Source organism: Cimex lectularius, unplaced genomic scaffold (genome assembly GCF_000648675.2).
Source record: "Cimex lectularius strain Harlan isolate CLEC.00 unplaced genomic scaffold, Clec_2.1 scaffold185, whole genome shotgun sequence".
Taxonomy (NCBI): Eukaryota; Metazoa; Arthropoda; class Insecta; order Hemiptera; family Cimicidae; genus Cimex; species Cimex lectularius.
Window position 1 is genome coordinate 502,713 of NW_019392756.1, and position 16,589 is coordinate 519,301.

A 16,589-nucleotide genomic window follows, 5' to 3' on the forward strand; every position below is an offset into this window, starting at 1 on the left:
GGCCTGGGTTTAATTGCCGAGTGGAGGACTTATCTCGGACGGGGTTGTTCTCGACCTCACGAGTCTTCGTGCTCATTGAATAAACACGGGACTATCTCGGCGTAAAATCCTCTCAACACGGCCAGACGCCGTTCTCCTCCCACGTTTGTTCTCGATCATATATCCTAATAACGCGTTTCTCGAGAGTTTTAAAAACAAAAATTTGGTTTTACTCACCCGTTGATGGAGGTTTGAGTCATGAAGAAGCCGAGGATGAACTTGACCAAGGAGTGGTATATCTGTGTCAGGACGGAGTTGGAAAGGCGACGGGATGTCTCCAGGAAATGGTCTGTCTCTTCGTCGGGGCGGAGCTGATGGTAAATACGCGCCACGGATGGCACAATGCATTTAAGGTTTACCCTGTACCACTGCAAAAAAATCAAAGGTTCAGATGAATGACCTTAACCTCACCACTAAAGATAAGATAGATACGTTGTAACTAGCACACTAAAGTTATATACAAGGTCTCTTTCAATAAATAAGTAAACTGGTCAAGATGATTCGTGACTGATGATCGATAATGTATCTTCAAGTCATTATGAACATGTGAGAGAGAAACAGGTAAGGAGGTGGATGGCCGAGAAATTCGTAACTGGCTATAGGTTTCAGTTGACGAATTGTGCTCATATCTTTTTGACTAGTCCCGCTTTTAGAATTAATCACCGCTAAAATCTTCCTATGACTCCTAAGAAATGCCATAATCCTCCTAATGTAATAACACACACTGCCGAACCTCTGGAAATTCTCCTCAATCTACCTCATTCCTAAAAACCAACTGACGATCCTGCCACCGACCCAACTGCTTCCCAAGTCGGAAAAACATGCTACCTACCCCGCTACTGTCACTTTCTTGTGTAAAGCATCAGTTTGTGGACCTCAACCTCCCATGAGTGAAGGTAGTACTGCCCAGCCTTTTGGATAATGGTGTTGTAGTTAAAGACCAAGGCTTTCTTACCCAGTTCACATGATCTCATCCTATCTCTCTGGTCGCTTTTGTAACCTCTTCTTCTTCCATATACCTCATCCTTACAGTTGTTCCTCTGTGGAACACTTTAGGTCCACGTCTCTATTCTATCAGCAGGCATCCAACATCATCCCATAACAAATATCTGTTTGACGTCACAGCAATCCTTTCTTCAGTCTCTTCAATCCTACTGTATGAGGAGGATCGAGTGTAACGGTGATAAACCCAAAATAGCCTTTACACATTGTCTATAAGGGTGTCCCAGTTCCTTCTGACGAAACTCAGGGAATAGATTCTACTCTTCGTTTGGAACAAAAAATGCTCAGGAGAAAATTTTCGGAAAGTTCTCTGTTTTGAAGATATTCGTCAATTTAGGTTTTTCAACTTTTCACTACCTTACCACATAAAAACGCTTACAGCTTCCAAAATTTTGAGACGACAACAAATCCAATTACACCATTTGAAAGAACGGTAAATTTCCTGTAAGATACTTCTTTGTAATAATCTGAATGACATAAAATGTTAGCCAATATCAGTTGGAACATGTCAAAATTACAAAATTTAAAATTTTGGTCATGATTGCACGTTCTACAGAGGTTACAAAAATGTGGGTATCCACAACTTGTCCAATTTTACAAAAACTTCTTCATCTAATATGCTTTACGTTGATATATCCAGGTTTTTAAATAACGCTCTAGTAGAGTTGAAAAATAACAATTGAATGTTCGAAAAAGTGAGCTAAGGTAAATTTGAAGGGGGGGGGGTAAAAATTCAGAACGTCAGTTATGCATTCGAGAATTTAGCGTTCTTTCAAATGGTGTAATTGGATTTGTTGTAGTCTCAACATTTTGGAAATTGTAAGAGTTTTTATGTGGTAAGGTAGTGAAAAGTTGAAAAAACCTAAATTGACGAATATCTTCAAAACAGAGAACTTTACGAAAATTTTCTCCTGAGCATTTTTTGCTCCAAACGAAGAGTAGAATCGATTCCCTGAGTTTTGTCAGAAGGAACTGAGACACCCCGTATACACTTTGTTCCTACTCCCCGAGTAAACCAAGTGGGCTGACTATCATAGATAAAACATAAAAATGGTCTAAGCCAACTACCAGAATTGGCTTTGAATTCATTCCTCTCCACCTTTCTTTAACGAAGGCTACCCAGGCTTTTTCCTAGTTGTATCCTTAGGATAGGAGATCTGGAGATAAGGTTTGATGCCGAAGATCAAGAGCATCAATGGACTGTCAGATAAGCTTCTGTCGTCGGCCTGACTCACGTCCTACTCAGACAAGACCTTCAAGACCTGGCAATGAAGGTGGCAGTGGTTAGGCCAAACAAGGTAGAACTTTGATTTAAAAAAAAAATTGTAAACACAGGAACCAGGAGTGAACTGAGTCAAGAGATCGTGTCTTCTCGTTGGTTGTATCGGTCGCGTTTTAGCATTTTCCTTCGTCGGCGTACATATTCTACAGTCACGCTAATAAATATATTCACCTAGGTATGTCCCATTAAACAGCCGTGCTCAGCGAGGACAGGTGGACCAGAATGATCGGAAACGACTATAGCCACAGAAAATGAGTACCCTTTTCAACTATTTCGATTTTCTTGCGTTTTTCTTCTCACATTAAGAAAACTGTACGTAAAAAAAGCTGAAAGGTATTAAAATTTCCCTTTCTAACTATTTATTGCTTTGTAATGAAGCGTTTAGCAAATAAGTATTTTTTTTAACTTTAGGTAGCTACAAGCTGTTTGAGTAAGTAGTGGGCGGATCCCAGTAATGGAGAGACAGGCCGTGACAATTGTAACAAAATCGGTTCTCAGTCTCTCCGAGGAGGCTGTAAATTAGGAGCACGCCGAGCAACAATGTCCAATAACTCGGCCTGGTTAACGCCCTGCCCTCGACTTGTAACTTATTATTAAAAGACAGACGAGCACTAAAAACGGGAACGAGGGAGAATGGAGGAGTCGAGAGTTAATACCCAGGGATATTTATGCAGCCACCCATCCGCACGCCAGACAGCAGCTCCTCGCACATTTCAACCTGAGACGACGAACAAGAGTTAAAACGTAAGTGTTTTAACAAGAATTTGATCATTTTAAAGAGACAAACTTCAAAACATTCAATCAAATTCAAAATCCTAATTATCTTAGGTGTCTTAAAAGCTTTCGTTTTGTTCATAAGAGTACGATTGCTAGAGACAAGGGTGAATGAAAAATCGATTCAAGCAGTTTTCAGCAGATCGCTTTTGTAGAATTGGAAGAATCCTCTGTTGAATCTAAAACTTATGATTGAGCAAATCCTCATTTATAAACTTTATTCTGATCTTTCTGAATATAATTAAATATTACGACTAAATTTCTGCAATAATCACAGTTGTTACGGTGTATACAACATTGAATCCTTACAATTACACAAATTAAAATATTTATTCTCAATTCATGAATAACTAGACAAAGTTTATATATAATAAAACAGTAATATTTATATTACTTTTCCTGATTTTAAAATTTAGATTTCCTGCATCCCGGGTTTAGGTAACACTGGGGGCAACACTGTTTCCACGAAGTGGGGAGTCTTTGGTGAAATAATTAATACGGAAATAAAAACTTAATGTATAAATTAAACAATTTATGCTGTTTTTACATCCATCCCGGTTTTGGGTAACACTGGGGGCAACACTGTTTCGGTAAAGTGGGCAGTCTGTGGTGACATAATTAATACTGAAATGAAATTTAATGCACAATAATTTATTATTAATTTATGAATAACCTTCTACTAGCTAACGTTTATATATATTAAAACAGTAATATAAAACAATTGATATGTTCCACCCTCCATCCAGTGCTTGGGTAACACTGGGGGCAACACTGTTTCGGTAAAGTGGGCAGTCTGTGGTGACATAATTATTACAGAAATGAAACTTTATGAATAAATTGAATTATTTGTTATTAATTTATGAATAAACTTCTCTTGACAATGTTTATATATATAACTGCAGTATAAAACAATTTATATTGTTTTTCTCTACATATCACGTTTGGGTAACACTGGGGGCAACACTGTTTCAACGAAGTAGGGAGTCTTTGGTGAAATAATTAATACCGAAATAACAACTTCATGTATAAATTAAACAATTTATACTGTTTTTACATCCATCCCGGGTTTGGGTAACACTGGGGGGAAGCACTGTTTCGGTAAAATGGGCAGTCTGTGATGACATAATTAATACAGAAATGAAATTTAATACACAATAATTTATTATTAATTTATGAATAACCTTCTACTAGCCAACGTTTATATATATTAAAACAGTAATATAAAACAACTGATATGTTCCACCCTCCATCCAGTGCTTGGGTAACACTGGGGGCAACACTGTTTCGGTAAAGTGGGCAGTCTGTGGTGACATAATTATTCAGAAATGAAACTTTATGAATAAATTAAATTATTTGTTATTAATTTATGAATAAACTTCTCTTGACAAAGTTTATATATATAATATAACTGCAGTATAAAACAATTTATATTGTTTTTCCCTACATATCACGTTTGGGTAACACTGGGGGCAACACTGTTTCCACTAAGTGGATAGTCTGTGTTGACATAATTATTACAGAAATGAAACTTAATGCAAAAAGTAAATTATTTATTATTAAAATATGGATAACCTACTACTAGTCGAGGTGTATATAATTATATAATAAAACAATAAAATAACTATACATTAAAAAGAAGGGGCAGCGTTGGATCGGATTGAAAGAGAAGAACTCACGGCCCTCAAATCGAAGAAGATGGATCAAACTCAACCGACTAAGAATAGGCCAAAGGACAATAACACAAGGATATATATTTTTGGGCCAAAGCCCGCGTATGTCCGGTATGCAGAGAAAGGTCGCTTGATGTGCCCCACCTTACTGAAGAGTGCAATTCCTTGGCCCCATACAGAGGCGTAGGAATGCTACCCGATAAGAGACGTTTTTTTAAAAACAGGGCTGATTATTATGTATAGTATGGTAGTTTTACGTCCCTAGCGTGTGTTGAGAGTGACTGTATTTATAAGCAATTGTAATTAAAATGGCACTAATTTTGAGTCAATGGCAATTTTTTGTTTTTTCCTTTGCTTGCGAGAAGTGATAGGTTCAACTTTGTACACGCGTGTGCAGAGTTGAGCTTATATACATCAATAATCATTTCACCGTTGTTTCCTATTTAACTTTTACGTGGAAACTTTAGTATAATATTTATATCAATCATTTTGTCTAAAATCCGTTTATTTATTCTAAGGGGGAAACCAAAGTGGAAGAAGAAATCGAGAAAGGAAAGCTTTAACTTTCCCCCCGCCATTTCTGGCCATCCGACACCGACGATTTATACCATAACGCGGCCGAAAATAAAACGGAAAAAAAGAGAAAAAAACAACAAATACATCCCCCCGTCGCGGAAAATGGGTCTGGAGAAAAGAGCAACTTATAAACAGTTTGAAAACACGGTGGAAGTCGTGACATCCGTCTTGCCCGGTGACACTCCTTGAATTATAAAGCGTCCCCGACGGTTCTGAAATTGGTCGATGGCACTTTTGGGAATTGCCCCATGGATCAACCTTGCATAAGTTACAGGGAGTGCGGGTTTCCGAGCCGTCGCCTCCCTTGAGCATTCCCTTTTCCTTCATTTCTACCTAATCCCGGCATATTCAGTAAGGATATCAATAGCAGAAAAAAATTCCTGCAACAACCACCGCCTTTATACTCTCTACCACATACTATACAACATCAGATTTATCAATAATGTAATTTAGTCAATGTGACTGTTTTGTCAAAAAAAAATTAAGCACCACAATGATACAATTCTACTGGTGGATAAACTATTTCTGGGTTTTTCTACTGAAAATGAATAAACTCACGGAATGAAATAAGAACATTCATTGACCACAGAAAGTCCAGAGATTTCTTACGCAGCAGTCGGCTTGGTTCCTAGTAGCAGACATCACGGATCCTACCAACGAGCAGGTTTAAGGTGATGCCTCATAAACATATGATGGGGGATACTGGAGAAGATAGGAATTTGGCGATAATTCTTTTTGGGGTTTTCACATTTTTTCTATGCGTTTAATGGAGGGACATCAATGATCTTAAAAGCAACAGGTGACTCTTCAACTACAGAGTTTCGACTAAAATAAACTTCATCAACTGAAACCCTGCAGTTACAAATGAGCTAAGTATCTCACTGCAGATGTCATAACAAGACCTGAAGAATTATAACCACCCAGATAATCGATGGCCATGTAATTCAACAGTACGTCGGATGTCGGATAAATAGTCCACCTTGCAGCGCAAAAAACACAGTGAAAAAATTACGTTATTCTTCAGCTTAGGCCCTTAGAAAGTCACTTACCAACCTCCCGCATATCAACCTTATAATGCCTTTCTGGCAGTTGGACACCACTGAAGACGACGAGATGCCGAAACGCGTCTAGTAGTCCAAAGCAACCATCATAAACGACTAAAATAAGTTTCACCTGAAACCTCGTAGTTACATATGAGCAAGCTCTGCCTTACTCAGATGTTCATATTGACATGACCCGAATAATCACCACAGACTCGACGGTAACGTAATCCCGTCTTAATTACCGTGGATGGTCTTTGATAACACAATGAAAAAGGTACAGATTTCTTCAGCCGAGATCTTTAACAACGCGCATACCACCCTCATAATGCCGGTACCAGTTCGTCTTGGCAGTTGGACACCGCTGAAGACGGCGAGATGCCAAAACGCGTCTAGTAGTCAAAAGCAACCATCATAAACGACTAAAATAAGCTTGATCAACTGAAACCTCGAGGTTAAAAATGAGCTAGCTCTACCTTACTGCAGATATCCATAATATAATGAAAAAGGTAAAGAGTTCTTCTGCTGAAATCCTAAGAAAGGAAGGTACCACCCTTATATTGACGATACCAAACCTTCTTGGCAGTTGGAAACCCACCAATGAAGACGTCGAGATAACCTACGCGTCTGGCAGTTCAAAGCAGGCACCATTAACGACTAAAGAGCAAGAAGCTAGATAGAATGAAACCTTGCAGTTACCAATGAGTCACACCTCCAGGCCCCTCCCCTACTGAAGATGCTGACTGTCACGTCCCAGCCTAACTACGACTTAAAAAAAAAAAAAAATCAACTGAAGCCCAAAGACAGTTGATGCATTGTCATCACTGAAGCCTCATGCATATTTACCTCAAAATGTCGATACCGGGTCAAAGTTCTAACGGCTAAAAATTAATCTATTTTTACCTAATTTGCGGATTTCTGAGATCAAATTTTAACCGATCCCGACGTATTTCAGGACCTCGAACTGTTCCTTGACGAAGACACTGATGACCGTTCCCGATAATTGGAAGGTCACCGGTGTAGCCAAAATGCCTTAAGGTATCTGGAAGAACAAAGCGAAAAAAAAGAGACCAAACTAAAAAATATGATCGATTATCATGAAATGGGCCACCTGCCTTCCACTGCGTCCATACTTTAATTATCACCATCCTGACACTCGATGGTAACGTAATCCCGTCTTCTTCAACACCTTGGTAAGAGCCGAAATATACAGAAAAAAAGAGGACAGTTACATCGTAGTTATGTTTTCACCTATCAACCACGTCATCTCTTTTCTCATAAGGTACACATGGTCCTCACTGAGATGAACATTTCAATCATCACCGTTATTAAATATATGGCGAATGTTTTAAACCTGATAATTGCCCTGATGACCTCAGGAACTCCTCGTTCAAATCCTATAATTTTGCTCCTTCAACTAAACAATTGTTGTAACTTGTATAAACAATATAAAGTTAATGATTGGCCAGCTCAAATTTTTCATAATTGGACTCTTAAGAAACCAAGATTATAAGGGCAGGTGGGCAAAGAGCGTCTCACACTTTTTAATATCAAGGCTGTAACCTCTTCAGGGCTGGGAAAAATTTATTTTTTTCAAAAGAGCCGTCGTGAGCCGACGCGTTTCGAAACGACGTGCGGCCGGGCAGACATTTACGCCGGCACCAATTAAAGCACGACGCCCGGGGGTGAGATTTTCGGTTAATTCTATGCAAATCGGACTTATAAGAAGGAGGTGGAGGTCGGCCTCGGGCGATCACAAAGGGTCGTCATAGAGCACGGCTATCTCATCGGGCCATCTCGGACCTATTTACATTTAACAAACACGCTTTTGTACATTCCGTTCCGAAGTTAATTAACATTTTTAATTGTGCACAGTCCCGTAAGGTGGAATACACTTACTTTTATATCCTAAGTTAAGAGCAAAATAGTTTATATTATATTTTTCATGACATGATACACATTTCAAACGGATAATACATCAAGGAGAAACATAGTTTTTGATAAAACATCGAAAAATAAGATGGATTTTCATAAAACAGGATAATATGTACAGAAGAAACATCGATATTGAAGACACATCGAACAAAAAAGAATGTGATAAAATATCGGCTACAAGAATCGATTTTAATAAACCTCGAACATATAAATCGATGTTAATAAAACATCGAATAATACATCAAGAAGAAATATCGATCTTGATAAAACATCGAACAAGAAAATCAATCTTGATAAAACATCGAACAAAAAAGAATGTGATAAAATATCGGCTACAAGAATCGATTTTAATAAACACCGAACAGAAAAATCGATGTTGATAAAACATCGAATAATACATCAAGAAGAAATATCGATCTTGATAAAACATCGAACACGAAAATCATCTTCATAAAGCATGGAATAAAAAAGAAGGTGATCAAAATGGGATTCAAGAATCGATTTTTAATAAACATCGAACAGAAAAATCGATGTTGATAAAAGAAATATCGATCTTGATAAAACATCTAACACGAAAATCAATCTTGATAAAACATCGAAATTGATTTTGACAAAACAACGGATATAAAAATATATTTTAATAAAAACGAACAGAAACATCGATTTTCAAAAAAAAAGATTTAAATAAAAATCGAATACAAAAATCCACCTTGCTAAAGCATCTAAAAAAACATGGAATAATAATCAAGAAGAAACAGTTTTTGATAAAACATCGAACAGTAAGATCGATTTTGATAAAACAGGATAATATATCAAGAAGAAATATCGATATTGAAAAAAACATCGAATCAGATAAAAATGGGATTCAAGAATTGATTTTAATTAACAACGAACAGAAAAATCGATGTGATTAAAACATCTTATAATATATCAAGAAGAATTATCGATCTTGATAAAACATCGAAATTGATTTTGACAAAACAACGGATAGAAAAATCTATTTCAATAAAACCGAAAAGAAAAATCGATCTTAATAAAACATCGGATAATACGTCAAGAAGAAAAATCGGTTAATAAAAATTTAACAAAAAACGGATTTAGATAAAATATCGAATACAAAAATCCACCTTGCTAAAGATCTAACGAAAAATCGATTTTGAATAAACATCGAACGCAAAACATGTTTTGATCAGGCATCGAACACGAAAATCAATTTTGATACAATATGGAACAAAAAAGTCGATTTGTTTAAACATCGAACACAAAAATCGATCTTGGTAAAACACCGAATACAAACATCGATCTTGATAAACCCGAAAATCCATTTTGATGAATTATCGACTACAAAAATCTATTTCGATAAAACATAGAACAAAAATTCTATTTGGAATATACATCGAACACAAAAATCCATTTTGCTACAACATCGAACAGATTTTGTTAAAACATAAAAAAATCTATTTTGACAAAATATCGATTACAAAAATAGATTTCGAAAAAACAATGAACACAATGACAAAAGTCTCTGTCATCAAACACAAAAATAGATGATAAAACATGGAATGAAAAAATTGATCTTGATAAAACCGAAAAACCATTTTGATAAAATATCTACTACAAAAATAAATTTCGATAAAATATCGAACAGAAAAATTCATCTTGTTAAAACATCGAGCCTATTTTGATTAGTCATGAGAACAAGAAAATCGATTTTGTCAAAACATGGAATAGAAAAATCTGTAATTATTTAGAAATCGTGAGATGCGCTTTTTCACGATCTCTAAATAACGATTAATTAACGGCCAGTAAATACTACACAAAAAGCTATTTTGACAAAACATCGACTATAAAATTAGATTTCGATAAAACATCGGATACAAAAATCGATCTTGATAAACCTGAAAATCAATTTTGATAAAATATCTACTACAAAAATCAATCTCGATAAAACATCGAACACAAACATCCATCTTGCTAAAATATCGAACAAAAAATCTATTTTGATTAGGCATGAGAAGAAGAAAATCGATTTTGTTAAAACATGGAACACAAAAATCTATGATTATTTAAAGATCATGAGATGCGGTCTTAAACGATCTCTAAATAACCATTAATTAACGGTCAGTAAATACTACACAAAAATTTATTTTGACAAACCATCGACTACAAAAATATATTTCGATAAAACACTGAACACAAAAATCGATCTTGATAAAATACCGAATACAACCATCGATCTTGATAAAGCCGAAAATCAATCGATAAAATATCGACTACAAAAATCAATTTCGATAAAAGATCGAACACCAAAATCTATTTGGATTGAACATCGAACAGAAAAATCTGTCTCGATAAAAATATGAATAGAACGTCAGGAAGGAAAATCAATCATTTTAAAACACCGAATATAAAAATCTTACAAAGCATCGGAAAAATTATCAGGAAGAAACATCTTTCTTGATGAAACTTTGAAGACAAATAATATAATTTTTTAAGGCTTTGTTTTCTAATATCCATGGAGAGAAACAAGCATCACATCCATCGATTGTATCCAAATATGGAAACATATCTATTCATATTTCTGTTGTGAAAACATTTATAGAAAAAGACGGAGATATTTTATTATGTAAGGCAGTTGTTAGTATATAAATATATATGTATACTGATATTGTGGACGATCATGGTACAAGTTCATCGCCCTGAAGAGCTCAACAAGTAATCTTAAAGAGAGACTGCTTGATTCATTAAAATATTGAAATTTCTGATGTTTTTAATACATTTTGAGCGATTTAATTAATCAAATTAGCAGTCATTTAATAAAATTAAATTTAAGAATTTTTTGGTTTCTTAGGGGTTGGTGAGGTGTAGGGATGGGGGCGCGAATATTTTACACAGGAACCGAATAAACTCCAGGCCGGTCTTTTTCTGCAATTTATACTTTCGTTACTCCGTGGAGCCTGATCAAGTAATATATATTTGGCCCGTTCGTTGTAGGGGGGATGGAGGGAAAAAGGCGGATGTGTGTTTGATTTATGCAGTACTTGGAAGGTAGTGGTGGCCGCAAGGGTGTACGAGGCCATTACGGAATTGCCGGGGACAGATGGGGCCCAGGCGACGCACCAGATATTATACGCCCTCCCCCAAGTCGTATAACTCAATTTCCGAAGAAGAAGAAAAAAAAGACAAATAATTGATTTTTATTTTTTAAACTAGTGGGAGAGGTCATGAATCACGGATCGCCTCGGCCCGGTATCTCGTTTCGGATTTTGATCCCTTGCCTCCGAGCAATGTTAAATTAAACTTTTAATAAGTTGCACGTTTCCTAATAGCCTTAGGTGTGAACTATCCTTCTACGATTCCATTAATTCCCCAATTGTTACTGGAGACTTTCTACTTCTCCTTATTATTTTTTTTCTGAACTTCAGCTTACAATTTTAATAAAAGATCGAGACCGATCATTATGAAGGAGAAAGTCGTATTCTTTCACTCTGTATTTTAATTAACTATGTAAGAAAAGACAATACTACAATATTGTAGCAAGGAACTAAAAACACTCACCGGGGAAATGAGCATGGTTAAGCATCAATTTCCCAACGCTGTTAGTTTCTTATAATCATACGATTTAATTTCATAACTGGAAATCTAGATAAAACGTTTTAAATTGTAGAGCAGACCATTTTAAAATTTAATGTTCTATATGTCTATCTCCTTCTCCCTTTTCTGTCAATTGCTTATTTTTTCTTTTCTATCAAAAATTGATTCTTACTTTCTTATTTGTTCTTTGTGTATTTCTCTCGGTTTTCTAATTCTCCTTTCCCTTTCTCCATATCTCTCTCTCACTTTCTCCCTCCCTCTCCCATTTCTCTCAATTGCTTACTTATTTTTTCTTTTCTATCAAAAATTGTATCTTCCTTTCTTATTTGTTCTTTTCTCTCTCTCTCTCTCTCTCTCTCTCTCTCTCTCTCTCTCTCTCTCTACCTCTCTCTGTCTTATTATTTATTTTTCTCTGAATTCTTCTCTGTTTTCTCGGTCTGGCTTTTCTTCTGCCTCTTAAAATCTCTCCTTGTCCCGTTTCTCTCATTTTCTTGTCTTTATTATTTTCTGTCAAAAATTGTTTCTTCCTTTCTTATTTGTTCTTTATGTAATTCTTTCTGTTTTCTAATTCTCCTTTCCCTTTCTCCATATCTCTCTCTCTCTCACTCTCTGTCTTATTATTTATTTTTTCTCTGAATTCCTCTCTGTTTTCTCGGTCTGTCTCTCCTTCTGCCTCTTGAAATCTCTCTCTCTCTCTCTCTCTCTCTCTCTCTCTCTCTCTCTCTCTCTCTCTTTCTCCCTCCCTTTCCCATTTATCTCAATTTCTTGCTTTATTTTTTCTTTTCTATCAAAACTTGTTCCTCCCTTTCTTATTAGTTTTTTGTGTGTTTCTGTCTGTTTTCTAGATTCACCTTTCCCTTTCTCTCTCTCTCTCTCTCTCTCTCTCTCTCTCTTTCTCCCATTTCATACTTTATTTTTTCTTTTCTAACAAAAATTGTTCTTCCCTTTCTTATTAATTTTTTGTGATTTTCTGTCTGTTTTCTCATTCACCTTTCCATTTCTCTCTCTCTCCTATCTCTCTCTCTCTCTCTCTCTCTCTCTCTCTCTCTCTCTCTCCCTCCCTCTCCCATTTCTTACTTTATTTTTTCTTTTCTAACAAAAATTGTTCTTCCCTTTCTTATTAGTTTTTTGTGATTTTCTGTCTGTTTTCTCATTCACCTTTCTTTCTCTCTCTCTCTCTCTCTCTCTCTCTCTCTCTCTCTCTCTCTCTCGTGATTTCTTTTTTTCTCTAAATTCTTCTGTTTTCTCAGTCTGGCTCTTCTTCTGCCTGTTAAAATCTCTCCTTGTCCCATTTCTCTCATTTTCTTGTCTTTATTTTTTTTCGATCAAAAATTGTTCCTCCCTTTCTTATTAGTTTTTTCTGATTTTCTGTCTGTTTTCTCATTCACCTTTCCCTTTCTCTCTCCTCTCCTTTCTCTCTCTTTCTCCCTCCCTCTCGCATTTCTCTCAATTTCTTACTTTATTTTTTCTTTTATGACAAAAATTGTTCCTCCCTTTCTTATTAGTTTTTTGTGATTTTCAGTCTGTTTTCTCATTCACCTTTCCCTTTCTCTCTCCTCTCTCTCTCTCTCTCTCTCTCTCTCTCTCTCTCTCGTCATTTCTTTTTTCTCTGAATTCTTCTCTGTTTTCTCGGTCTGTTTCTCCTTCTGCCTCTTAAAATATTTTTTTTTCTCTCTCTCTCTCTCTATCTCTCTTTTTCTCCCTCCCTCTCCCATTTCTCTCAATTTCTTGTTTTATTTTTTCTTTTCTATCAAAAATTGTTCCTCCCATTCTTATTAGTTTTTTCTGATTTTCTGTCTGTTTTATCATTCACCTTTCCCTTTTTCTCTCCTCTCCTCACTCTCTCTCCCTCCCTCGTCATTTCTTTTTTCTCGGTCTGGCTCTTCTTCTGCCTGTTAAAATCTCTCCTTGTCCCGTTTCACTCACTTCTTGTTTTTATTTTTTTTCGATTTAAAATTGTTTCTTTCTTTCTTATTTGTTTTTTTTTTGTGTGTGTGTGTGTGTGTGTATTTCTCTTTGTTTTCTCGTCCTCATATCCCTTTCTCCATCCCTCCCTCTCTCTCTCTCTCTCTCTCTCTCTCTCTCTCTCTCTCTCTCTCTCCCTCCCTCCTTTTTTTGTCTGCATTATTCTCTGTTTCCACGGCCTGTCTCTTTTTCTCACTCTTAAAATCTGTTCCTCTCCCGTTCTCCCGTTTCTCGCAAATTCTTACTTTATTTTTCTTTTCTATCAAAAATTGTTTCTTCCTTTCTTATTTCTTTTTTGTGTATTTCTCGTTCTCCTTTTCCTTTCTCCATTTATCTCTCATAAGTGTTCTCAAAGGAATGAAGTGAGGTTGGCCACAATGTAAGATATCAAAACTTCGATAGATCATCAGGTGTGTTCACAAGGAGAGGTGGGAGAATGGAAGGTAGAGAACTAAGAAAAGTTCCAGACTCCTCATTGTACATTCAGAAACCGGCCTTTTTTGGAGGGAGTCTGAAACTTGGCTCTTTTTTCACGGTTAGGTTTTGTTGGGATTTGTTTATCTCATACGATTCAATTTACTGTATATTTCAGTAATTATGAATTATTTATAGAAGTTATAGAAGAGAATCGTTTGATTTATAAGATAGATTTCAGTCCATAAGTCCCTGTATCCTAGCTGCGTTATAAAAAGTTATTTGTGAACTCTTTTCGCCGTCTGGTCATTTTAAGTCAAATAAGAAATTTATTGACATTTAATCAACTGGTGTAGTCAGTTGAGCGACTTTTTATATATTCATGTATATAAGCGTATATAGAATAGCTGAAGTTAAGTCAAAGCAGAGGTTCGAAGGCGTAATCACGCATTCTCGGAAATTGCAAGTGGGAACAAGTTTCTCCGATTTGATTTCCCCCACGTGATGAAGTACAACCGGTGAACATGACGCAGGCCCGTTAATGGGATATATGAAACGTCTGGAAATTACTTTTTACACAGGTATCCAAGTTTCTCTCAAAAAGGAGTCGATTTATAAACAAACGGCCCGACTAGGAATCGTTCTAAATGTAGATTTTCAACGACAGGTCTCACCTTCGATCCTCGGGAGATAATTTACCACCCGCGCGACTCCTTAAACCGGGAGATATTGGCGTCTCGACAATAGGCCTAATTCGTGTCGTTTCCGAGTGCGATTTTTCGAAACAAAACCCAAAATAAGCCAAGGCGCGTTTACGATTTACAAAGAAAAAACGAACAATTAAACTATTTGCATTACAGTGAAAACCGAAAATTACCAACAAATGATATTTTAATAAGACTTCGTCAAGAACTTTCGTCAAAGGGTAAAAAACACACCTGCGTCTAAAAATCATGAGACTCAAATTAATTACTACTTATTTTGAAGTTTGATATTAGTAATGTTGGTTCAAGCCGTTTTCAATGCCAAAGAAAGAAATCAAACAGTCAAATTAAGAGTCCTTTGAAACTAAGTTGTATACCATTATAGAACCCAAGATAAATATTTTTCCCTTTTAGTGTGAGAAAACAAATAAATTTTAACTCACTAATTTCGTGGTCCCCTTGACCAATTAATACATGTCAATTAATTACGGTTTTTAGTTGAGATGAAAAAAAGCTAATGGCAGGAGAGGGATTCGAACCCACGACCTTCGGCTAGATACGCCGCTGCTCTACCACCTGAGCTATCGTGACCTCGATCCACTCGGACATCAACTCCTCATCTCAACCCCACCTTATGAGTTTTCCCTCCTTTTGCCATTTTTCAAATGTCGTGTAATCTGTTTGGATTCTCGACGACAATTGAAATGGCGACGGAGAGCTATTGTGAAGTGTTCTTCATTTTTAAATCATTAATTCACTAATTGAGATGGGGAGTTGATGTCCGAGTGGATCGAGGTCACGCTAGCTCAGGTGGTAGAGCAGCGGCGTATCTAGCCGAAGGTCGAGGGTTCGAATCCCTCTCGTGCCATTAACTTTTTTTCATTTCAACTAAAAACCTTAATTAATTGTCATAAATTTTAACAATTGCCATCCCACATGTCAACATGATAGACCATACTTATTCTCAACTTATCAATGAATATTTACATTCACCGATTCCATTATCCCTCCCTCCAAAAGCTTTTTCACCTTCTGACGTTCCTTCTACCATAAACACCTAAAATCCAAGAAAGCTCCAGGTTTTGATCTTATTACCTCAAAAATTCTCCAACACCTTCCCAAAAAGGCCATCATTTTCATTACATACCTATTTAATTCTGTTCTTCGTACAACCTACTTCCCTATAGCTTGGAACCACTCGTACATTCGAATGGTCCCTAAACCAAAAAAGCCAACACATTGTACTACATGACAATTAATTAAGGTTTTTAGTTGAGATGAAAAAAAGTTAATGGGACGAGAGGGGGTTGAGATGGGGAGTTGATGTCCGAGTGGATCGAGGTCACGATAGTTCAAGTGGTACAGCAGCGGCGTATCAAGCCGAAGGTCGTGGGTTCGAATCCCTCTCGTGCCATTAACTTTTTTCATCTCAACTAAAAACCTTAATTAATTGTCTTGTATCAATTGGTCAAGCGCACCACGAAAATAGTGAATTAATTCTTCTCTATTTTGTCTATCTTTCTCTCTTTCTGCTTGTTAAAATTATATTGAAAAGACATCGATCTTAATAAGAAAAATCGATATTAGAAACAAT

At 36.3% G+C, this 16,589-nt stretch overlaps 1 protein-coding gene across 2 annotated transcripts in view; it reads right to left on the reverse strand.

Annotated features, from left to right (window-relative positions):
• The window catches only part of LOC106663229 (methyltransferase-like protein 9), a 173,388-nt gene that overhangs the window by 133,517 nt on the left and 23,282 nt on the right, over window positions 1-16,589 (reverse strand). For both annotated transcript variants that reach the window (XM_014387902.2, XM_014387903.2), the window contains exon 3: window positions 217-407. In XM_014387902.2, the coding sequence (XP_014243388.1) occupies window positions 217-407 (191 nt within the window). The remainder of the gene's footprint in view (window positions 1-216; window positions 408-16,589) is intronic.